Source organism: Hylaeus anthracinus, unplaced genomic scaffold, assembly GCF_026225885.1.
Source record: "Hylaeus anthracinus isolate JK02 unplaced genomic scaffold, UHH_iyHylAnth1.0_haploid 12001, whole genome shotgun sequence".
Classification (NCBI taxonomy): domain Eukaryota; kingdom Metazoa; phylum Arthropoda; class Insecta; order Hymenoptera; family Colletidae; genus Hylaeus; species Hylaeus anthracinus.
The window spans coordinates 10,005,493-10,031,769 of NW_026534348.1; the positions used below are offsets into that span (position 1 = coordinate 10,005,493).

Sequence of the window (26,277 nt, forward strand, 5' to 3'; positions counted from 1 at the left end):
TACAATTGACGAATATCGTTCATTGAAATTGGGTAAATAGTTTGGCATTTAAAGAAGGAGGGTAATCATTTAATGTGGTATATTATCTTTATAATTTCAAACTAAGTTTAAGATGTGGTCAAACATAGCATCTGCATCAAAATATAAAATAAATAACAACTTAATTTAAGTAACAAGCTTCCATTGATGTGGACGATACACGAGCTTTGCAAAAGTGAATCTTTCCAGATAGTAGACAGTATTTAATTTCCATCCAAAGTTAGTTTGAATTTTCATAAATATCGTCATTCCACTTCTGATTGCATTCATAGGCTGCATTATCTGTGCTACATTGCGCGCTACTCCAAAACGCAATTAATGCTCCAAAAAAATAATTGCTACAATTAATGCTCCAAAAAAGAAAAAAAATTGCTTCGAACAGCTCCATTATCAACTCACATATGATACAGTGATCAAAACCCCACAATGTATATCTGAATCAATTTTCAAATCAACCAACCAATTTCGATTTGGAGTAGAGGCTCTCGTAAGAACAGAGAGCTATATTTCCAACGCGAAGCTGGACTACGAGCCCAAGTGGTATCTACAGGTCACGAATCGACCCATTTTCCTAAACGAACACGCAGCATCGGCAAAGGTTAAGTTTAACGACGCCGTTATATTGAATCGTCACGGGATGCACGCGACTCACCGGGGTTCAAGTTGTCTGCCACCGCAATTAACATTAAATCCCCGCTGCGGCACACGCAATTTTATTCGGCCGTAGGCTTGATCCATGGATTTACGGTCGAGGCCTAACGCGAGAGCTTTGTATCTGCGTCTTGTTTTAATGGCGCATTCATCGCGCTATAAAATCATCGATTTATGCGTCGAGCCCCGGCTAAGCCTGGTCTCCCGCGTTGCAAATGAACGCGGGTTAAGAAACGAGATAGTGGAAAACGCGGATGCTTCTACCAACACCGGTTGTAATGTGAGCACAACTGCTCCTAAACGCAGGCACGGCTAGAACGTCTATTATCCACGCTGGTAGGGAATCAAGGACGCCTTCCTAATCGATTTTTGGGACGGTCGGACCGAGGAAATAAATCTTGCGACTGGGTGATGCGAAACAACAGGATATTAAATAATTCTGGTAGTAGATGGTATATTGAAAAAAATTCGTAATTCCTGGATATAGTTCAGCTTATAGGTTCTAAAATTTTAAATAATTAATGAAACAGTTTTGAAGATGAATGTTCACTGAATGTGGAAAGCAAATTAGTTATTCTTGGATTTAGTTCAGCTGGTAGTTTTTAAAGTGAATTATCTAGGAAAATAAAACTTGTGTCTATGCGATGTGAATTAACTGTAAAAACACCATAAATTCAGCTGATCCTCAACCCTTCTAAACAACCCTTAGAATACTACTCTTTTTATACGTACACCATTACATATGGCTAATCTGCAACACTCTTGGACATAATTCTCACGTACAATAATAATGTCTAATGAAAAGTTATTCAAATCATTAGTTTTGAAGCCTAAACCCCAGTCAAAAGCACACTATGCTTTCTGCTCCAAAATCGTTCTACTGTACCTAAGCCTATCGAATGCCATTTCGATCACTCGCGACGTGCTCTTTCATCGTTCCTTCGACTCGCTCGGTATTCGTCGAGTCCTCAATGTAAAATCTCCTCCGCAACACGTTGCAACAATAAAAGAGAGAGTATATTCCGAGCGAATAGCTCGCAAAATACAAACAAAGAACGCAGGAACAGCTGTTTACATGATTCACCGTGGACAAGGTTTCGTGGTCGTTCCTCCCATCCTCCGAGGATCCCGATCGAAGGATCCCGATCGAAATCGCGACGCAACCAGCACGCAACGGACGAGAACACTCGCAGTTATCGCGAGACACTAATTCCACAGTACTATGAGGACTTTTTCTTTTTACGCGTGACCTCCCACACGCATAACAGCGCGACGGAGGGAAAGAGACGGAGGGAACGCGCAGGAGCGATCGCTTCGCGACTAAAATCGCGGCGTTTCTCCCCCTCCGGCCGTGGGAGCCGCTGTCACATTTTTTGATTTCGACACTCTCACGTGCGCACTTCTCACACCCACTGACTCCACTTTGCCCTAATGGATGGAATTCGAAATTTCAAACACTGGATCCTGGTGATAGAACACACTCGAGCCGCGATAACCGTACGGGAAAAGAAAACGAAAGTCGGGGAAAAAGCAAGGTAAACGACACCCGAACTCGCTCCGCCGTTCGCGCCGGACGAAGCGGAAGCCGGCTTATGGAGCCAGAGTCCCCTCGTGCAGAGTCGCCGGCCTTTCGGCTGATCTCGGTTGTTTCCGGTTGTGTTCGGTGTCCGTTGCTTCTACCGCCCCCGTTCCACGTTGATAACGTGGATATCGGCCTTACCTTTTGTTGGTACAGTCGTTCTGGGTTAGGTCTGCGGTTAGGTCTGGGGTTAGGTCGCGCGTTCGAAGGGCGAGTTACGAGATCGAGGAAATATTTGAATATTTGTAGATTTATGTGAATGTTATTAAATTACGTGGCTCCTGTTTCTTTTCATATTTTAATTAATTTTCTTTTAAAAGAACTAGTCAGAAATGTTATATTTTGTATATACAGGGTGTCCCAAAGATGTTGGAGGTCCTTGAAAGGAGTGGTTCGGGAGGTGATTTGAAACAACTTTTTCCTTTGCAAAAATGTCGGATGGGGCTTCGTTAAGTAGATATTAGTAAAAAAAACCCGACCAATCAGAGCGCGCGGATACCGTTGGAGCGGCCGCGGTAGCGAAGGCTACGCGCTGAGCGGCCGCGTTAAAATCATTCGATACACGTCGAGTCACTTGTTCGCGTACGAGAGCGGCTACCTAGCGCGTAGCCATCGCTATCGCGGCCGCTCCAACAATATACGCGCGCTCTGATTGGTCAGTGTTTTCCGTTAATATCTCCTCAACGAAGCCTCGGACAACAATTTCGCTAAGGAAAAAGTTGTTTCAAATCACCACCTGAACCACCCTTTTCAAGGATCTACAACATTTTTGGGACACCCTGTAGTTACATAATATCGTCGTGACTCTCGAAATATTTTTTATTTTTGTGTTATAGGATTGCATATTTTTATTGTACATTTAAATACGCCTAACATTGTACAATTCATGTTTATTGGTAGGCTCTCTTTGTTAGAATTCATCGTTACTCAAAAGCCAAACTAACCCACTCTTCTAAAAGTTTCCCGATTCTAAAATATAGAAATATTCCTTCATCGCGCGTTACATTCCTCGAGTCTAACGTTTCAATTTTCTGTACAATAAATTGGAGATACCCTTTAATTTAGAAGATTCCTTAAGACTCCGTTAACCTACAAATTTAAAAAAAAAAAAACAACAGTGGAAAATGGCTGAAACTTTAATTTTCCTCCTTCATTGGGTTTCAAAGTGCTACCGGATGAGTTTAATTTCTCTTATCTTGCCTCCACAAAGAACACCGACTTTCCGATTATTCCGACCGATAGCTACCATTCCAAGGAACAGTATTTTTCAGGAAACCTTTGAATCGAATTGGTAGCTACTCAGGAATCACGTTAAGTCTGTCCCATAGGTTGGCGGCGTTCCTTTTCCCGCGCGATCGCGTAGCTCCCACGGCAAAGAGAAAGCGCGCGTGCCCGTCGACTAATCGATAATTAATTAAAGGTCGATCGAACGTAAGTTAGTCGCTAAAGTAATAAGAGTTTAATTAACTGCTAATTGGCCGACCGTGGGTGAACCAATTAACGGTGTTTTATCGGGGGACACGCGGCTGGTAGGAACCGTCGGGACCGAATACAAATTTCCTCGTTGCTCACTCGATACCAGGCCAGCGATTTTTAAAGGTTTCCCTCGCCCTGGCTGTTCCTTTTCCCCCGAACAGCGAGAGAGTGGCGTTATTAATCTGCAAAGTCTGTAGCGAGTGGAATAGCAGGACGTGGATATATACGCGCCGGTGCTAGACAGGAACAAGCGATGAGTAATGGTTCATTCGTCAATTATAAATACGATTCCAGCTCGCTGCCTAGCGAAGTTTAGTATTAACAAGGACTGTCCATTTATCTTCGGCAGTTTATTTTATACACAAGCCCGTGATGCATCGACCGGTTTATCTATTGTTGAAATTAATCCGCCGTTTATTATTGCGACTGCTTATCGCTCGACCGTGCTAGATTCTACGCGATTGCCGTTACGCTGAATTCCATTGCGCAGCCATTGTCGTGCCAAATGGGATACATTTTCTGTAGTGGCGTTTCAAAATTGGATACAATTCTAATATATAAAATTTGATGGGGAGGTTTTCTCGTGTAAAAATAAATGGCGGTAAATTATTTCAATTTGATTTGTGGGGTATATACAACACTAAAACACTTTTCAACTACGAGTGTCAAATGTTCAGATCTAAACAAATTTAAAAAGCGAATAATAGTTGTCAAAATAAATGAATAAAAAGGGTGGAAATCAAGGATACTGATAGTTGTTTGGATAAGAAATTAATAAATTGGAAAAGGAGAAGAATTTTATGTGATAAACAAAAAGTTCATCCAGAGAGATCATTTTGTAACTGTTTAAGATATATCCAAATTTCAGTCAAGTGCAAAATGTCGCCTCTAAAAGTGTCCGATACGTCGTGGAATTACCCTCGCGTTATTGGCCTTTCAGTAAATTCTATTATAGGGATGTGCTTCACGCCTTTCACCGTTTCCCGTCGTTTGCCGTCGATGCTATTATTAGCTCTACGCGGGACGACGTGTTTTTCCCATTGCGTGTCGCGTAAAATTTGAATAAACGAGGGAAAGGATGGTGCGTTGGATGGATGCGCGGGACGGGACGTCTGAAGGGAAACGCCATTGTTAGATTTGAGAACGAAGCGGGTACTAGTCGTTGGCATTTATGGCATTTCAAGTGGGAATATCCAGGATGATTAAAAAGTGGCGCCATATAATTTACCGAGAAGTACAGAGTCGAGCGAAATGTAATTGGTCGTCATTGGGAAAATTATTTATTCTGTAGAAAATAGTTAGGAATTGTTGATTTGACCCCGACGAGGTCTTTCTTCGGAAGAATCTCAACTTGATTTAGTCTACTGTAAAAGAATATTTCTACTTAACTATTCTAGAACATTTTTGTTTTTCATATTTTTCACGCAAAAGAGGATAAGATTGTACAAGTGACACCAATAAATTGCTGGATACTACATATATACATGGTACCTCACTGTTAAGAGGCAAATTCGTGAAAATTATTTTGCTAGCCACATTCCTGTCCTTGCCTTCAAAAAATACAAATAAAAATAATAAAAACAGAAATGAACAAATTCCCCACAGCTTCCCAAAAAGAATGCCCGAGAAGGATTGAGACAGAAACGTCGAACGTAATTTGAAAGACGATACTAATAAAGATGCTTTACAATTTCCACGGCGTCGAACGAAGCGTCGTCTTTCAACGCTATCATACTACCCCATTACTTTTCATTTTGAGACCAACTTTATCGTAAATTTTCGCGTTTCGAGTTGCGCGCAGATCGGGCACGTCTACATTTTCGAAACCGAAACGTGAGACGTATCCAGTTCGCAGAATTATGGAGCCGAGGATCGCTGACATCGTTCGGAGTTATTGCGATCTGGCCGCGCGATGCTGTAACATGTACCATATTCGGATACGTGTATATTCGGCCCGTTCGCGCCGACCAAGTGCAGCTCGCTGATCCATTTATTCAGCCAGGCTGAAGGTAATTGCGATACGAGAAAATCGCGCGACACTGTCCCCGATAAAAGACGATACACCCTGCTTCGCCTTCTTTTCCCCGTCGTCTGCCACGGGAAACGTTCGTATCCTTTCCAGGATTTTTCCTGCACGCTGCGAACAGGTTTCGGTACAGCCAGCGAACAACTTCCGATCAGATCAGGTCTGGCGAGCGTTTCATACAGGTTTGAAAGGAGTACTTTGCTGATTTAGATTTCATTACTGCAGAGAACATTTGTCGTAGATGTAGTGGAATTGTTGAGGAGTGACCATTTGTAATAATAGCGATAATTCGATGGTAAAACGATTATTAAGTGATACTCTCTTATTAATAACGATTTTCAAGCATTTTATTTGGGGCACGTTTCATTAACGTTTATGGTCCTTTTCGAGGTTTAAAAATTATTCATTTGTATATAAGTTCGTAATATGGTAACAAAGTATGTAATCGACTGGTATAATATTGAATATGAGAAAGAATTTGTATGAAGATGTTTATAACAATGTTACAAAACGAATTTTTTGAAGGTATTTTTCATAATTCTCACATTTGAGAAACAATCAGGAATGTACTTGAAATTTAGTGATCAAGGATTTGAATGACCATGTTAATATACTGTATATAATATATACAATCTACATGATACAGCAATCGATATCATACATATTCAAAGGCTTCTACGTTTGTACCTTAATTTAACTACCCCTTGGGATTCTTTTTTTAAATTAAAAATTAAATATTTAGAATGCAATAGTTATCGAAGACACGTTCCTTCTTAACCGCTATCAATAGCCACTGCCATCGCGCGAAAGACAGAGGCTAGTTCGTGGCGCTCGCGTATCGACTGCGACACGTTCCGTTCAATAATTGGCCACATGAACATAATGTAAATTTAACAGCGCCGCGGGCCTGTATAGAACACAATGCCGACATATAACTCATGTTTAATGCAAGAGCCAGAGGCGTCAGCGTGCGATATTACAATACCGGTCGTAGCCGATTCCCTGATTTTGCGACGGTGTTTTGGAGCGATCGTTCAGCACCGTTGCGTCCTGCCTCTAAATCGAACCACCCTCTCTACCCTCCTGCCTGGCAGCATCGAAACATCCTCCGATAATCCTGACCTATCGATAATAATTTCGCAAACATTTACCAAGCAAACGAAAACTGTTTACCAAACGTTCGATCGTCTTTCAGTGAAAGCTGAATCCATCAAACTCACAGTTGCGACGGTCACGGGGTGCGGAATTATTAGGTCGCACAAACACGTGGAATCGCGGAGTTTTCGGAACGAAACTCCCCTAGATTCCGCGAAAGGAATTAGTTAATCAACCCGATGAATTTTGTCGAATCATGTGGGTACCGTTGATATAGACAGTTTCTTCTTCATGGGGCATTAACATATGAGAAAATAACTCGATAGAATTAATTTTAATATACATACTTTATACATTATACATGTGACATCTTTTGAAAAATAAAACATACTTTCAACTATTTCTGTATATGGGAAAATATGGATTTGCATAAATATCGCCAATCTATTAACAACGATATGTAGAAATCAATGTCAGGCTAGAAAATCCTCTTCTAATCTTCTGGTTACACTGTTTCTAGGCAGACTAATAATTAAAGCGTGAACAAAATAAGAATCGTTTCACATGGTGACGATCTGACAATAAAAGCTCTGACGTCAGAGATAATACGCCCACGGCGTGTCAACCCTTAATCGCGGTGTTTAAAGTCTGTCACGCCTTTCGTTTATTCAAATCGCGCCAGAAGCTAGTGTCCCGGACTCCGGTCCGTCGTGTTGGAATGCAACTTATCTGGTTATCAACGACGCGGATCGAGTCTGAAGTTTATTACACCGTGGAAGCATTTGCACGGGAACGTGGAAAGGCATCGACGTCGCGACGGTTGGTGAGGGTGCGTTGAACTTGAAAGATGCGACTGCCAGGTATATTTGGACGCATGGCACGAGGGGAATTTTACGCGCGGCTGAACGCTTTGGGAGAGGGAAAGAGGGACCGAATAATAGTCGGTAAGTGTTTGCTTCCGGTCGTAGTTTTAATTCGACTTAACGGCAGGAACGGGGTGTAGGCCTTCCTGTCGTCAATTTGTGAATCAGCGGCGCGCCCAGGAGGGCGACAAAGGGGCGGCAACTAACAATTAACGGAGACTGATACGATATAATTATTTTGTAATACTTTGGATGTTTTATTAGAGAAGGTGGAGAAAGGTTTGTTTGATTTCTCTATGTGGAATTTGATTCTCTTCGAGGTTTGTTTGAAAAGTTTTTGAAATTTGTTTTAAATAATGAAGATATAGGTTGGGATCTACACAGGTGTCTATAGAATTATTTGTGGCACCTTCAATATTTTATCAGAGGAGGATTTAATATTTATATATAGAATTTGATTCCACTAAGGGACACGCGAGACAAAATTAATCATTTACTTAATATTCTAATATGAAATTTGATTCTATTTGATTCTAACCAAGAAATTAAAACAGGGAGCCATTAATATCTATTATATTCAACAGCTTTATTTAACAAACAAGCAACTACTCCAGTATGAAAATTTTAGGTTCATGTAGGCTTATGAAAGTATTGCAAAATCGAAGCAATTCCAGACGAGGAACAAAAAGTGCCATAAAACAATATTCAATTGAATTTCACTAATCTGCATACAGTGCTTAATTCTGTATTCCATTCGAGGACCTCGCCAAGGCAGTGCTGCCTCGAAAATGACTTTTCTGAATTCCATCGCGTGGAAAAACACCGCTGATCTTTTTCTTTATGCTTCTGTATAATAGGACTCGACAGCGCCTCAAATAAGCTGTAAACTTATCGAGGTGGAATTCATGTACATTATTCATAAACCTGTGCCATACTTTACTTATTCTCTACCATACAGAGAGAGAGAGTAGTATATTATGCGTCTTCACAAAAGATTCCAGACGTTTGTTCGCTTCTGTGCGCACGACGATGCGTCGCCCGCTTTATCCGACCTTTTGAACCCTTTAAAATTTAATATCCTTAACGTGCAAGCAGAGTAGGGAAATGTGCAATCATTTTCGAGATTACCTTTAAATTTTGCGAGTACAAAATAAAAAAAATACAACGAAAACTTGCGAAGTCTCTGTATGCACGTTTACATGTAAAATGGCCTCCATATTTAGAGTGACAGCACCTGAGATTAGAAGTAAAATTAGCTGCGATGAGAGTCTGAAAACGATCACTAAGTAATGAAGGTTTGAAAGTGATTTAAGACTACGAAATCTTTTCTGAAATCGTAATTTAATGCGAAGAGTGGTACCTTGAGATCAGTTAAATTGGGAAGTGAAAAGGTCTAGCAGGATAAGGATAGATTCATTGTTTTATAAGCTATTAGACTGTTGTAGTGAAAATATGCAGTTCCTGTCGTATGCATAGTTGTCACTTTACGCATAGTGTGTCTGACATTATCTCATTCTCCTTCAGCCCATTGCACGGCGCGTAACACATGGGATTTTTGTTTCTTTTCAATTATTTAACCATGTTCCAGGACTCCTACCGTTCTGAAACTTTTACATATGTCAGCTAAATAACCGATCATCATTTCTGATTTCTTGGGCAGGTGTCACTCACAGGGTTGTTTACAATTACCACTCGCAAAAAATAAATTATTCATCTTCGACCCTTAATAATTAAACAAATACCCTGAAAAAAATATATGTGATGCAATTTATAAGTACGAATATTTTCGTTTTTGTAGAATTTAAATATCTGAAAGAGTAACCGAGAAAAAAAATAATAATGTTAAGGATGTCATATTTGTAGGTCGAAAGCATTACACGGCATATAATAGCAATAAAAATTGGGGTGGGAGTCGATTGCCTATCCTTATTCTGCTAGACCCTTTGTGGTAAGGAGAGTCTACAGATTATTACTAAATGATAAACATTTGAAGAAGATTAAAGATTATTGATCTTGTAGTTCGTGATTTCAAGTACAATTGTCCATACTGGTAATATAATAATGGCACTTTGGACTGCGTTTGTTCGTTAATGAAGATGCGACACCTGCGATAACTAGATCCTAGAGGCTACCACTAAACGACGATAGCCTCGAGAAGATCGAAGACCATACATCCGTCTTCGTATTCGCAATTTCTCGAGTGCTACCAATTTGTCTTCGTATTTGTGATTTCCCGTAAAATGTTCCATAGGCGAAGAATGGCACCTGGAACCTCATTTATTCTTCAATCAAGAAGTGAGAAATGCTGGAACTGGATTCCAGAGACTATCATTGAACGATGATAGCTTCAGGAAGATTGAAGACCACCAACTTATCTTCGTATTCGAAATTTCTCGTAATATGCAAAAAATGGTATGATTAAATGACGATGGGCTCAAGAAGAACATGTGCTTCGAATTCATCTTCAAATTCACGACTTTACAAAAAGTCTTCCATACTTTCAAAATGGCTCCTAGGCTCTCGTTTATTCTTCAATCAAGAACTGAAGATTGGAAGAACAAGGTTCCAGACACTGTTATTAAACGATGATAGTCTTAAGAAGATGGACGACTGAAAATTGCTCTTCAGATTTGTGTACGTAAAAAATGCCACCCAAGACATCCTCGTTTCTCAATAGAGCAATTTGACCAGGACTTGGAGTATCGTTGCAGCCATGAATAAAATGGTACTATATCAAGACAAACACTATTATTATCCTATGCCAAAAATATGATTTATTTTAATTGAAGAAATATTTAACATCCAACGAGGAACGATCGTTCAAGGGTTGAGGATAGGTTCAATTGTTGAAGAATTTTATTCAAACAAGAGCGTTATCCTCTTATATCGATGCGACAGGATTTACGAGACACCCAGTGCACGTTTTCGGTGCCAAAGCCAGCGAGTATAGTTTCCGGCGACGTTAATACACGCGGGCAGCGACCGCATCAGTATCAATCTAGTTCCCGACGAGTGGGTACTTAATCAGTCAATTAGCAATGTTCCGCTAATTGGTTAATTACCAAGCAAATTTGTAGCCGGCACGCTATTGCGCCATTGGGAACGTACGGTTATGCATGTAGATCATAAACGTGGGGGTGGTGAAAGGTACGCGACGACCTCGGTTGTCCCGGCATTAAGACACAAATGTATTTATCTCCGTAATCTATGACTACCGTGGCATAATGATCCAGTTTACGGTCAGTTAGGCACGCGTACCAACAAACTGCGCAACGGCTGAGTCCGATTAGAGGTCTGTTCGGAAGAACAATACCCGCTCGAAATGTCATTCTTCATATCAGAACCATTACAAGTGACACCACTGAACCTGAACACCGTATCTACAATTAAAATTTATAGTCTACCCTCTTCATTAGATTAGAATCGTTTGATGATAGTCTCTGGAATCCTGTTTCTGCATTCTGTGGTAAAGGCCTCGGAACTCGTTGAAATTAAGAATTGCATGTTAATCATTCACCCAGCTTCAAACTTTTCTGCTCTGTTCCTAGTATCTTTACAGTAAACAGTCGTTGACCAAACTCTCTCCTGAAGAAAAGTCAACAGTTCGAGTTAATCCTGCCAAGATGATACGTTCCTAGCCTTAGGGTAAGTCTTCTTCATTCCCTCGCTTGAAGATTGTTAGAAATATCAAAAATCATCGCCCCAAAACCTCCTAGCGATCGACCAAACACTCATCCCCCTTGCTTCTTCCTTAAAAGCTCGTCTACTTTAAGTGCAAGCAAGAGTCGACGGTCCAACGAAGCTCCTACGCGTGGCTCAGACACGGAGCGAGAAAGTCCGAGCGAAAAATCAATTTCCACGGTTCCCCGAGCGCGGCTAATTCGTTGAATGTACCTTTTGCTGGGGCGTCGTTTGTGCCGCGCGACTTCGGATTCGAACTGCGCAGCCTGGAATAATTCGAAAGATAATCCGATAGCGCGGTTATAATTTGAAAGATGGTGTTTGAGTTTCCCCGACCGACCCGGATACGTGTATGCATTCATTCATCCGCCCGCAGACTATGGCGCGAACGCACACCTATCCAACGCGGACACGTGTGCGGCAACGTATGCCTCATGTATTTGGATAGAACTGCTGCAGGCTATATTCTCTGATTGGGGCTGGCCGAGCTTCCTCTTGCCTTGCTTCCTGCTTTGCATACCTAACTACGGAGGCGAATTCCTCGCCGAGACAACCCGGGATCGTTCGGTTCGGCTTAATTTCTAGCTTAAACCGGAACGTCTGTGGCAATCGCAGACGTGTACTTTACGTTACGAGCTTTCTCGGTCGGGAGCATCGATTATTTTTTTGGCTGCGCGTTGAATTGCTGTATGGGTTCGCTGTGTAAGCGATCGATGCGTTGGAGTCAGTATTAATTGTGAGTCAAAGTTGAGGGAGGCTTAAGATACAAGGAAACGAATTTATTGGTTTTTGGGACATCAAATGAAGAAAGTTACCAAGAGAAATATTTGGCATTTTTTAAATCGGCACTGCTGGTGGGGTTGCCAATAAGGTTGATTTAGCAAATCTTGCCCTTGAGTAGGTACATCTAAGGGAAAGTTTATTGGGGCAGTCTTACGAACGAGTCTATCAGCATCTAGTGAATGAAAAGTCGACTGATTGTTTACAAACATGGAGACGTAACTCCCAAACAGATGTCTCTAAAAATCATCTTATAATTTATTATTAGAATACCTTAAAGTCTCCACTACTTGCACAGAAGTATTCTACCAGAAACACTGTTGAATACATCCAACTGCATTCGTGTGCTCATCGATCAGTATCTGGTATTAACATGACACGTCTATAATACAGCTCTGAATTAATATTTTTACCTGGTACACAAGATGTAACGTTAAGTCACGAAAGACAGGTCCCACCTAAAGGACCAACCATATCTATACTCATGGATTTTGTAGCTAAGTAATTTTCTCTTTTGCCAAGTCCTCCACATTTTAATTCTACCTCCAATATGCAAAATGAATAAACGTTCCCGCCCCCTCCAAAACTTCTCACACACAGGCTTCGATAAACGCTCGTTAACTATAACATTTTCCAGTACAAAACGAATTCCCACGCGTGCTAATAGAAACTGGGTTAAACAAATCGCGTTCGAAGCGAACAAATCCCTCCCCGACTCCGCGCCGACATTCCTTGCTTTTGTTCTAGCAATCGTTTCGAGGCACGCAGGTATTTACGCGTTCCGCCGACTGCTATCGTTATCGTTGTTATTTATCGGTCGCCCGCGCTCTACGTTCGACATTTCGTCGAGCTAAAGAGAATTCTCAATGATATTTCAACCACCGACGAAGCCAGTCGGTTCTCCGTTGATGCATAGGTTTGTTTTCCAAGCAAACGCTGCCCGAAACATGCTATTGCGCCAACAGCAACACCGAAGAATCCCTCTTTATCGTTTTCAATCTCGAACGTTCAACGGGGAACGCGTCGATCCATTGTCCCGGAGTGCCCTGAACGCCGCGAGAGACGCTACATTTCATTTCCTACCTCTGCTGCGCGGTAAAGGTGAGAGTAATTTTCGAGGTTGGATTTACAGGTTCAACGGGGTGACATTTCACAACGCGTTGCACGAGGCTACGCGGAATTCCAACGAGGAAAGCACTGCACGCGTTAACGTTCGTTTACCTTCCGTCGTCTTGCGCTGGGAAGCTGCAATCTCGCGTAATGTCCTCTATTACGCAGCGAAATATCTTATTGTAGAGCAAACGTTTCATAACATTGCACTGTAAATCCTGCCTCATCCTAGTTGCTTCAATCGCACTTCGAGTCTCTCTAAGAGGCATTGTTTTCTCGGTGTTCTTATTAGACACATACGACAAGAAAATACATAAAATTTCTTTCCCACGAATGTAAAACACGATTAGTTATTTCTCCGTCTTCGTCGTGCATCGTACGTTATAGTGACAGTTTAAGGAGTAGGATTTTTCATCTGTGACACGTTTCGAACACGAATTCAACATGCACGGATCTCTTCCAACCCGTCCTCAGATTACAAAGCTCCCGCGTGACCACGCACTCGAGACCAGAATGAAATAGTCCCCTAACGTCAGTTCCATCCGGTTCTTTCGTCGGTTCGATAAAAGCCAAGGGTGGACAAATCGAATTAATACCACGTTATCGGGCGAGGGAACCGAAGGTGTCGCCGGTAATTACCGGATAGCCGATAATTAAGACACGGGACGGGTGAACGTGGAATTTAAAAGTTAAATTGTGTTTCGCTCATGAATTATGCATTCACGGTCAACGCCTCTGCCCGATTTTGACGCGGGAACTTTGATCTCCCCGGGTATATCGTGTCGATCAAATAATCGTAAAAGGATCGTCGACCCGATGCACTTTTAATTGCTCGCCCCCCTCCCGTTACCGTTTTCGCCTATTTTGGCCTCACTGAACAGCGCTTTCGATGTCTTTCTCGAGGCCCCTTCATCCAGGTGAATTAATTATAAACGATGAACGGTGATTCGACCATGATTAAATACTCTTCAATAGGGTGATAATGATTATTACAAGAGGTACATGGTTGGGAATTTTTGTCTGACTATATGAAGTGGCAAGTATAGATGTTTTATACATGTATTCAAAGATTGTTGTTTGGACGATGATTTTGAAAATCCATGGAGATATCGTTGAATATGAAATTTTTCTATTTCAATGTGATTCTACATTTAAGACTGAATAAAAATCTGCAACATTTATCCATTGGAGGCATCTGTGTAGTTCAGACTGATTATAAGAAGACCAGTTTGATGACCAAACTCTGAGACGCCTATTTACCCTTTTTAAGCATTCAATAGCAATGACTATGTATTTAATACCTCCCACGCTACATTGCAAAAATTCTTTAATTTAAACATTCCACATATACCACAAACTATACTTCGTCTAAATTTATGTTCGAAAATTGATGACTCTCCTTGAAGAAACACTTGTTTCCCTAAATTAACCGCTTCTTACAGATCAAGTCCCTCGGCTGCCACATTGTTCTACCTCCTTTAATTAAAACATTCTCGGACCTGCGTTCCAGTGACGATTGAAAGACCCGTTCCATTTCAATTAGGAAAACCTTTGACCTGGGTACAAGTAGGCGAAATCGAGGCGAACGAGTCCACCGGCCGATTTTCACCGCGGAAATATCATTTTCGTTTCAATTAAGATGAAAACCTCCCGTGGCAACGTTCATCGACTGCGAGAATCGACAGGGAAGATTTGCATTAATTTCTGCGGCGAAAGGTGAGTGGTCATGTAAAATCGAGGGCCAAGGAAGGTCCGAGGTTTTCGAGTGACTCTCGTTTCGACGTGGAATTCTCGCCAAAGGATGAATTATACACGCACATGCGCACAGAGGTCCGGCTACGGAGGGATAAAGATCGGGGAGCCCCCCTTTGGGGACCGCGGTGCCACTCGAATTATATTAAGACGGATTCCTCGGTCCAGCAAGCTCGATGTTATTTTAAGCATCGTTGAAAAGAAGTTATTACCTTCTTCGTCGAACTCGTTAAATTCTGGGTTAAGCACGCGCCTGACCTTTCGATGCGACTTTACTTGGTCCTGTCGCTTCGGAGTGCTAGAAATTATACACTCGAACGACGATCAGAGATGACGTTGGATGAAAATGTTTAGCGACAGGGTGCACGAGGCCAAAAATTTTAATATGATTCACGTTTTAATAAATTAGTTTTGCCTATCTTGTATTTTAGTAAGTCGGTTTTCAACCACTGTCGTCCGATCTATGATTGAGGACCTGTAAGTTCTTGGTGGGTTTGAGTTTGACACAGATGTTGATTAACCCTTTGACTGCGAAAATCCATAACTGTTTAATGTTATTTAATTGCGAATGCGTAACCGCCAGCTAACGATGCTTTTCATTTTTACCATTAAAAAGTATCAAGGAAACTTTGCGTTCGAAACAATGAGACAATTACTCCTTGGCAATGATGTGGAATGACGCGTATCGAGCAGAAAAATACATTAAACGTTTTAAAATTTATTAAATCTTCACGCAGAAGAGGATTAGTATCACTCGATCGTTCGTCGCTAGTAATAGCAAGCTAATCGGCTACGAAAACTCACTCCACTTTCGTTTCTCGGATTTCAATGTATATTCTTCCAGAGGTTCGCCCCCTGAAGATATAGAAAAGTAAAGGAACTAGCATTCCCGCGATGGCACCTGCAGAATATCGATCGAAGTTCCTCCACTCGGGTGTCGACGATCACTTTGCTTTTGTTCACGCTGACGAAGGTAATAAAGTATATTTGCGTCTACCTCGTTGGGAGTTGGATCGCGGGAGACGAAGGTAATTCGGTGTATCAAAGGGGGGTGGAGGCGGAACCGAGGAATTTCGTCGTCATTAGGTGCAGAAGCGAAGCACGGCAACGAAAAATCGCCCTCGTCGCGGGGACGGACTTTTTCCAAGCGTCTTTTCCGCCGTTCGCCGATACTGGCTTTTCCCTCCCAGCACAAAGTCGTTTCGACAAATGGAACGTCCCCGCGATAGGGAAAATTGTACCAGCAATAATAAAGCGATACGACGAACAGCAGAGCTTTGGGGGAATGAATTGAACACGCGCAGCGTGATTCTCAACCCCTACCCCTTCCGCTGATACCGCCAATAAGTCCAAATATTACGCCCACGTAGTTATCCCTTGCGATGTAACGTTTAATCTGATTGAACTTTCCTCGGGGAAAATGTTTTGGAATTGTTGTCGCGGATTCGTTTCTCTCGAAGGGTGCAATCTTAAAGCACAAGGGTGGTCGCGAGAATTATTAAACGTATCAACGCCGTGATTTATGTGTGGTGCATGTAATAATGGGTATTTATATATAAATGAAACGATGTCTCTTGTTAAATAGATTGAATCGATTCTTTCGTTTAATATTAGTCGAGGGTCGATTAATGTTATTTCTTCATTTTTAATGAGGTTGATAGGCATCAATTTTAAACTACACGGAGACAAATTATTTTGTTGTATATTAGATGGTATTTAACAAAAAAATGAACCAATTTTTATGATCGCTGTCTTATAATACACGTCTTATTACATACCTAAAAAGGTCTTATACAAACCAGTCCTAAATATTCAGATATATTAAAAATAGACACGAATAAACTTTTATCGTCCTCTGTGTTTATCAGAAGGATTTTCGAAAGAAATTCGACGAACTTTAGCGAAACGGGATCGCAGGTTGGCGGAAGTTCAGAATAGAAGCGATATTGGAGCGTTGGCGGTCTACAGTCTCTGACGGAATGAAAATATTTGTATTCATATCGCCTAGTACGCTGGGCGGGTAAGTGGCTTTCAGTGTAGGTAAAAGGAGGGTAAAGTACTCACGTTAGCGGTGTCGTCGAGTTTCCGCTTCCACACATCGCTACGTTCGATTAGGGCGTTCCATTGCTCCGAAAGTTTGTTCACTTCCCTGCGAATGCTGCGCGTCAATTCGCGTGCCTGCTCCTCGGCGCTTCTGTAGCCCCTCGAATCGCCGTCCAATTCTCTTCCGGCTGAAAACGAATAGTCAACCGTGAACGTGACATCCTCCATTTCTAAGCGTTCGGTAAGAAACGATTTTCCCAACGGTTTAGCCATTTCTGGCAATCGTCGGCCCGTGTAACGCGCCTGGGACCGACTCTATTCAATTATCCCTCAGTCAGGTGGCGTGCAATCGTTCTCGCCAAACGAACTCGAATAAAATAAAGTGACGGAATGCTCGACGAGTCGTTAAGTTCGAAAAGAGTTTCTTGGTTTTGTTTGAAATATTAATATTACACAGATGTCGTTCGTGGTCGTGCATTAAGTCTAACGAGATGTTTTTGACATGCAGTTTTGATTTTGTAATAACACATATTCATTTTAAAGAATAAATGTAAAATATCACTTGCTTAAAAATAATGTCTCAGGAAGTTGTAACGTGCTGGCAGTAGAGAAAATGGAGTAAATACAGAAGAAATTATAATATTTACAAAATGTATGAGTTTCCTTCTGTGAAAATAAATATTTCTTTTAAAGAATAAATAAAGTACTAACTTGCAATGTGTTGGTAGTAGAGGAAACGCAATAAATGTAAAAATAATTATTAACATCAAATGTATAAACGTATTACTTGGAAGATTAAATAAGAAAAGTACGGACAGTAGAGTACAACAGTTTTATTACGATATTTTCTGATTCAATTAGTTAAATATTACGTATATATTTTTAATTTTATGAATATTTTACATTTATTATGATTGTCTCTTCCACTACCTACGCATTGTAAGTTATTCCTATCGATTACGGCCGATTTTATTGGAAACAGAGAGTGCATCGACCCACAGAAATAGAGTTAGCGTCCAGCAAGGACCGCGACCACTATGCTGCCCTATCGGAATTAATTGACCTATGAATCACGGTATCATATCATACGGGACCACTTTTTATGCGCATGTTTAGCATTGATAACGCCTACCAACTCTACCTGTACGTTACCGCTCTATCTGCCACGTGTTAGGATGATTTATGTTTATGGTGCTGGCTGGCCCTTTACTAAGTTATCCTTGCTCGATCCTGGATTCATTGATCGACATATTGTAGCAGAGAACAGGGACAAATTTGAATCGAGAGTTGCACGAAAATAATTTATTTCAGAGGCTTATTTGATCGCATTTCTTAACTTTATTTGTGCACTGATCAGCTCAAATGTTACCGAGAATTCGATAAATTTTACTTCAAAATACAAATTACGAAATTACTGTGTACATAATTCTACTTTTTATACCGTCTTCACTTCATCTTTATGTACACTGTCTTCTACTCGTCTATGTTTGTTTTTTATGTCAAGATACCCTGAATATTCCACTAGAAAACCCCCGACAAACATAGTCCGCGACAAATATCGACAGGTGGCTAGAACATCGCCCTCGAGAAACACGGTAGAGAATTCGAGGGAGGTAGCCTACATCAGAGTGAACGTGGTTCACGAAAGAGACGTCACGATTGCACAGTGGAAACACCTAAAAACTATTTTCACCGAATCGAATTAGGCGGTCGTGTTCTTCATCGGTAAGCCATCCATTCAACAGTTGCCGTATTCGATTTCCAGGCACGTACACCCTCCAAAACCCTTCCTTTTTTATCCTCTCCAGTTGTTTCCCTCCTTCGCTTTTCATCCCCTAATTCCCTCGCTCGCCGTCTCTCATCCGCGCGGCTCTACTCGCGGAAACTCGAGGCGGAACTTATACAATTTCAATTTTAAATTATAATTTAAATTACAGAAGAGCATCTGTCTTGAAAGCAGCGTTTATGTTTGCCGAGATCAACCTAGGAGAAGATTTTTTAATACGTTAACTATTTCGTCTGTAATCGGTTGCCTTCGGACGTGACTAATCGTTTTAAGCGTCTAGTAAGCGTGAAATAAAAATATCTGTCTGTTAATAAAAGTTTGCACGTGTTTCAGTTTGTTCATTTCTCTTTATTCTGTATTATTTTTTTACCGTATCAGGGGACTACCGATTATATTTATAGAAAGTTAATAAACGATTTTTCGATATGCTTCAATATTTTCTCTTTTTTTTTTATATTAACTGACGTTTTCATCGAATTGTAGTTATTTTGGAAATAATAAAACGATAATAAATATTTTTTCTATTTTCGTCAATAACATTCCCCTCTTTTTTGTAAATTGATTGGCGTTCATATCGACGGTGTAACAATTTCCTTCGTCGCTGGTACGATTCGAACGGAATTTGTCGTTGAAGAGACTTGAATCACGAATTTTTATTTTTAATATCCCCTGCAGGAAATTTCCATCTCTCTTTTTAATTGAATCTAGAGTACACTGGAGACACGAAATTGATAAATTCATCAGTTATGGTGACGAATGGATAGTTAAATCAGCTTTTAAAATTAACTTATTCATGTTTTTAATGAACATCGATGGTCTTGAAAGTAACGTGTAATATTCATTGTATATTCTAGTTTCCATGTAAATTCTCTTAAAGAAATGTTTATTATCAAATATGATAATGTATGAAAAATACATTTCCTAAGAATTGAACTCTTCAATTCAGCTACTTGTAGAGACTGTTAAAGTGACAAATTACCAAAACACGAGGCCATACTTCCCCATTGAAGTTCTCATCTATTTTTAGTTACACTGGAAAGATTTTCAGCGACGAATGAAAAATTGTTAAATAACGATTTTTGTTGGACGAATCGGGGACTCGATTCGATTTCACGGGCCAAATCCCGACGCACTGTGAGAGAACGATACACCCGTGGAACGTTGTATGATCTAACCCCGCGATGTTTCGTTATATCGGTTGAAATTTATTGACGTTACGACAACGCCCGACGACTGCTTGATGCCGTGCACGTTTCATCGAACGTGACTCCCCGCGGAGTGACTGAAATCGTGCATCGTCGCGACGCGGGTTGTCCTCGTCCAGGAGACCCCTAATCTTCGGATCGTATTCAGAATCTCTGGTACAGACTCCTCTCGTTCTTGCTGATTATCTTACATTGAGAACACCTGGACGTGTCTGTGGCGCATCGACTGGCCCGTGTGAAATAATTATGGCATCTCGTAACGCGATCACGAACCCAATTCCACTATTTTCCACGCTGTTTTTGTAACCACTACCATCGACACGTCATCTGTTTACTGTTGTCCACTTAAATTGTATTTAGGTATTTATTGAGATTTGGAATGAATGTGGTTTGAACGAGGTTTACTACGACGTATTTTTACAGAAGGTTTTGAACCCTCTTCAAAGAGGAAGGAAGATTGAACGAATTTATCAATTGAAAAATATTAATAGTAATTATAATTGGAATTTTAAAGGGAGTCAGTGGGACGAAAAAATAATTTAAAACTGATCGCCGCACCATTTGTTTATGATCGTTTACTCAAATTATACAGATTATTTTTATTATGAATTCTAAAAATGTATCATGCTATGAAAATGTACATACTCGTGAATATTTGTTTAATTTAATAGATTCCATACTCATAATAATTATAATACCCATGAACGTTTCTCTAATTTGTCATCTAATTCTAATTTGAATCAAATTTCTCAACTACAACATATTTATATTAACTGCACTCATGATACAGTAATAGATTTATCAGACAGTAATAGACACATCTATTTTAAAACCACCAAATATATTTTCTGTAAGTAATACCACCCCTAAAACTGTTCCAATACACGAATCCCTCCATCCCGATTCTCACCAAGGTTAAAGACCCCGATTTATAACGCACCAGAAAGTCCAAAGCCCTCGGAGCTGGTCGAAGCACCCCGAAACGAATTTCTTTCACCGTTTCGAAACCAATTCTTCGCTACCCTCCGAACTCGTCTTACGATTACTCTCCACTTTATTCGAATTCCTCGGTGTTCTGTGCGCGAACGGCAAAGAAACGCGAAAATTCTTCGAGCCGATTGGTCGGTTACCTTCCTTCCATCCCCTCTAACACACTTTTCCCTCCTTCCCCAACTTTCTCTGTCTCTCGTAAGGTTTTCTCTCGCGTTTAATTGGTATGAAAAATCACGGAAAGAAGAATGGCGCGAATTACTGGAATTGAAAGCTCGAGCCACGGCTCTTAATTACTAGGCCTGCGCTATTGGCGAATTCAGTCGCGCGTTGGCCTCGCGGGGAACTAACGAATGTACTTGGCCGACATTCTTTACGCTTTGGCGGAAACTTTCGTCGTGCAACCTACGCCTCGACGGATTTCCGCTATTCCGACCAGTTTTTCGGTTCAACGGTAGGAATTTTACGAGAAGGCGCGTTCACTTGCTTGGATTTTATCGTTTTCTTTCTGAGAGGGTGAATAGAGGAGTGTACGCGTCAATAGGAGAGTGTAGTTTTCGTCGAAACCCTTGCACATTTTAGGGGACGCACATTTGTTTCTATTCTCATCATCCTCGTGCATTCACTCGCGTCTTTATCTTTCTTTTCATTTGTATTCTTATCCCTATTTTCATTTCAAATCATTGTCTTCAGCGTCTTCATTCACCACCCTCATTCTCGTTTTTATCCTTAGGCATACATTACTTTTATCTTTATCTCTAGTTTTATTTCTATATTTCAATTTAAGTTAATATATATGAGAACTAATATATGAAAAACTAGAAAATTCATACAGTACTACATATGATAATTGATCGTATAGAAGGTTGAAAGTAAATGGGAAAAAAGTGGCAGCTTTTAAAGGCATTGTTTATTCGTTGCACTCGCAACGTCTTGAGAAGAATAATGCAATTTCGAGTGGTAACAAAAACTTTCGTGGTCAATGCTAAGGGAACCCTCTTGGGTGAACCATCGGGCGGTATTCAATCGAGTTACAAGTATCAAAGTACACCGAAACTAACTGAAATTTGCCAGGGTTAAAAGAGACTTCCCGAAGGACACGAGAAACTCCATCGAGAGGCCTTCGTCCAAGTTTCACAAGGGAAATGCTGTTTCACCCTAATGTCAATGCAATTTCCTCCCTTCTACGTGTCGCGTACTTCGCGTAAAAGGCTGTTGAAATCATCGAACGTGAAGTTTAACCCTTTAAGAACGGCTACGGATAGTACTAAAATAAAGATTGAGTTTATTATCCAAATTCTTATATTTATACAAACACCTCGTTGTGATTAAAATTTAATCTGTGTAAATAATTTACTTGTTCTCCCTTTTCTAGCGTCAACTGGAGTAGATCTTTAACGGGATAGTTCTATTTTTATTAATAAGTAACTATTTTTGTAGAATTTATTTAATATCTTTTCTCTAATAGATTCAAATATTTTCTCCCATTAGATGTAAAATAAATATAGAAAATAAATAGAAAGAATAAATCTCCTGTCTACGGCCGTAAAAGTGGATATATTAAACAAATCTATACGGAACAAGGTATTTCAGTACAGTATAATGTAAATAAAGATTGCTCAAGCCGACCAACAAAATGCATGAAAAGCAGATTCCCGCTGAAAGAATAGTTCAATTCTGTCAGCGAAGTAATTCAAGGGTTGTTCAATATTTATTTGAAAAAGCGGCAACCAGGACGATGGAATACAAAGTGTATCGCGAAGTATAGTGCCCTGTATTTCTTTTTCTCGCTTTTGAGGTCAATGTCCAGAATTGAAAAGGGTAAGATTGATTAAAGTTGTATTTTCAAAGGGTAGCTCTCCTCGCGGGAGTTTGTCGCGAAGAATGAAGGGGATTGTTAAGTGGACTGATAAAATACGAGAAGTTTCCTCTCCTAGTCTTCGTCGTCGTTTTTTCCTCCTTTTACTTAAACCACGGAACAAGAGCCGCCTTTGGAAACGAGCTTCATTCGTTCTTGTCACCGCTTTTCACGTACAATAACCGCGGCGAGCGTGTAACCGTGGCCCCTCTTGAATATTTCATTTAGATAATTCCACCCTCTCGAAAGCGGGATTATTAAGAAAAGCGAAACACGGAATTTATGGTTATTTGACCGGGAGACATTCGACTGCGGTTCTTGCCAGAAAATGGGCTCGTCCATTAGACGGGGAAACAAACTTGTTCTATACGTTTCGCGAAACAAAGACTTCCATTCTCATTGTGACGATAAGAAAGTACGGCTGAGTATACATCGTTTCTTTTTTATTTATACTATGGATCTATGGCTGTGTCGTTCGGTGATAATGGTTTGTTGGGGACACGATGTGCTCCAATCAGAATATTTTTGATTAAAAAAGTTTTTCAAACCTTGAGATAGTTAAAGGATTTCATACATTTATCTATACCGTGTGTAAGAACTGATACTTTTGTAACGTAAAGTTTGATGAATTAATTAAAAATTTTGCGAAGTAAATGAAAGTGAAGTGAGAAGCTCACCTTCAGAGTCCGAGGTGTCGGAGAGGGGCGGCTCGTTGGCGATATATTGGCGACCACTCAGTAGGTTGTTCTCTACAATCGGTCGTTTATCCTCCAACTGCCTCCTGAAGCCTCGATGATCGTCCTGGAACACGTAAAAACACACTAGTTAAAACGAGTTGAATTTTGATTTCTTTACGACTCGATAATGTAGACCATTTGGTCAATAAGACAGATAGCTATGTTGGCAATGCAGAACACTATTAATAAATCCTTCGATCAATTAGGATTCTGCATTACTAATAGAATGCATTATGTTACTGACAGAGCACTCTATCTCACCCACTGGTCCACTATCCTATTTATTATAAATGTTTATAAATGGGCATATCGTATAATTTTGTTGAGAAATCAAATACAATGTGGCTTATGGAGCATAAGACATCGTCTCTTGGGGTTTTCTATATTGCTAGCGCTTGATACGACACGATCTCTAACATTTTCACAACAATAGCACCTTCCACTCGTGAAACATTTTAGATAACGGAAGAACCTCTCAAAGTAATTAGCTTCATGCCAAGATAAGTCTACATCCGCTACTGCGCGCGCGGAAAACGCACGCCTAGGATGACAAGTAGGCTAATCCGTCGCGCTTTAAACGGTAGACGTCGTTTTCATCTCGACGTGTGTGCATCCGTACTTTCGTTTGACGAGGCATCGCGAAAAGTTGACCGACCGCGAGACGACGTCCGCGTCGCGGAAGCCACGAAAGCTGCCTAGAGTGGCCGTGAGGAGCTGCTTTCGCCATATCGCGCGACTTTTCGTTAACGAGATTATTCCACTCTTTCTCTGGATCTCACGAGCCTCGAGAATTTAGGCACTCGTGGAACGGAACATAGTTTTTCCACCGTCTCGTACTTCTTCCGCCTCGTTCGCGACGAGCTCGTTTTCTGATCCGAGCTTCCTGGGTTGTTATAAATTCTCTTGTGGACACGGAGAAATAAATCTATTAAGATATCGAACAAGGGAAGGAGTAATCAGTTGTAAGAGTCGGTAATGCATAACATTCTATCGATAAGGCACTTCGCACTACTGGTAACGTAGAACGTATGATCGATAAGGCAGGTCGCTTGATTCATAACGTGAGGGATTTGGTTGGTAAAGCAGGTTTTCTATTGGCAATGCAGAATGCTCTGCTGATAAATGGAGGATACTGTTGGTATTAAATTTTTGTAAAATTCTCTATATAAATGTATTAGCCTCTGCTTTACTTGATATCTCCGGAGAGGTTCTCCGGAAACTCATAAAATTTAATATAAATTCTGTAGCAAATTTAACGAAAGATATCAATATACAAAATGTCTCTTTTTTTGTTTTTTTAACGTAGAATCGAGTTCAAAGGCTCTCCTACAACATTTCTAGCTTTTCCTCTGCAGTTTTCCGCCTTTGCCCAGGGACGAAGAGGGCGCGGTGTCTCTCGAGTCGCGCGAAATCCTTTTTAACAGCCCGGAATAATTCACCTACTTTCGTTGTTGCGACGACCGAAAGGCCCTTCAGTCTACCTGGGCTGATGATGAAACGCGGGGTTATTAGGTGGAGTTTCCCTCGTTTTCGCTTCGCCGCTCGCGAAATTATTTCGGCGGAGCCACGTCGCCCCTAGCCCCCTTTTCTTACGCTTTTCCGCGCTTCACGCGACGCGGAGATTGAATGTGTCCTTAATTCGAAATTGAGTGGAACGTCAATTAACGAAAATGATGGTCTCTGAAAAGAAAATCTTTGGTGATTTTCTTCGGTACCATCGCATTTACGATTTTTTTCTGGCTGAATAATTAAATTCATGAAATCGAGATTTTGGTTGTTCATAGATACACATTTGTTAAGGAATGTTAATAAATAGGTTTATGTAAATCTATTTCTTCTCACAGTCAACTTAGACGAAATTGATTTTTGAGAAAATGACTGACATTCAAAGTTACATCTGGTTACATTTGTAAGATAAGAATAATTCAATTAATTGATTTCAACATAAATCGTTGACCGATCGTAAAGATGTGATTTAAATTCGGTTATGTGATTGCAAAAGGGGTGACTGTTCTTTGAGTGCCTGCAGCTTTCGAGCCTGATAAAGAATATGGCGTTGCTACGAAATAAGGTCGATCTATTAGCGAAGAAATTGGGAGCAACTGAAGCATCATTCATCCAATTGAGCCTCTAGACGTTTTCTAATTGGCGACGTCGAGATAATCGTCTTATCGATGCGTTTATCGGAATGACGGGTTAATTACGGAGTGCGTTCTTGCAATAATGCGGTAATGCTATTCAGAGATAGCGTGTTGGCGCGACATCAAGTCAAATTATATCTTCATCTTGGTATCTGCTATTGCTAAAGACCATAATTGTTGTTTTATTGTATGTTCCGCGATTATATGTTTCGCTCTTTGGGAGAATGTGAACACGATTGAATAAGCCAACGTCATAGGCGTCAGCATATATGTATTATGTACGTGTGAGAATGAACTTGTTGTTAACTCTACGATACAGTCATTCCTATACTGCTCAAATAAACAATAAAAAATCTACAATATATAGAAAAATATTTAAAATATACTCCGCGAGAAATTACTCCGAAGATTCTTTTTTTTCCCTTCACGAACAATCTCCTCAGTTTTACGTCCAATTACTTCTGA

At 40.6% G+C, this 26,277-nt stretch overlaps 1 protein-coding gene across 9 annotated transcripts in view; it reads right to left on the reverse strand.

The window, feature by feature from the left end:
* Nucleotides 1-26,277, reverse strand: part of LOC128891333 (dystrophin, isoforms A/C/F/G/H-like) — a 567,969-nt gene that overhangs the window by 63,351 nt on the left and 478,341 nt on the right. For all 9 annotated transcript variants that reach the window (XM_054150727.1, XM_054150734.1, XM_054150735.1 and 6 more), the window contains 2 exons: nt 23,612-23,735; nt 17,117-17,283 (listed from right to left, as the gene is read on the reverse strand). In XM_054150727.1, coding sequence (XP_054006702.1) covers nt 17,117-17,283; nt 23,612-23,735 — 291 coding nt within the window. The remainder of the gene's footprint in view (nt 1-17,116; nt 17,284-23,611; nt 23,736-26,277) is intronic.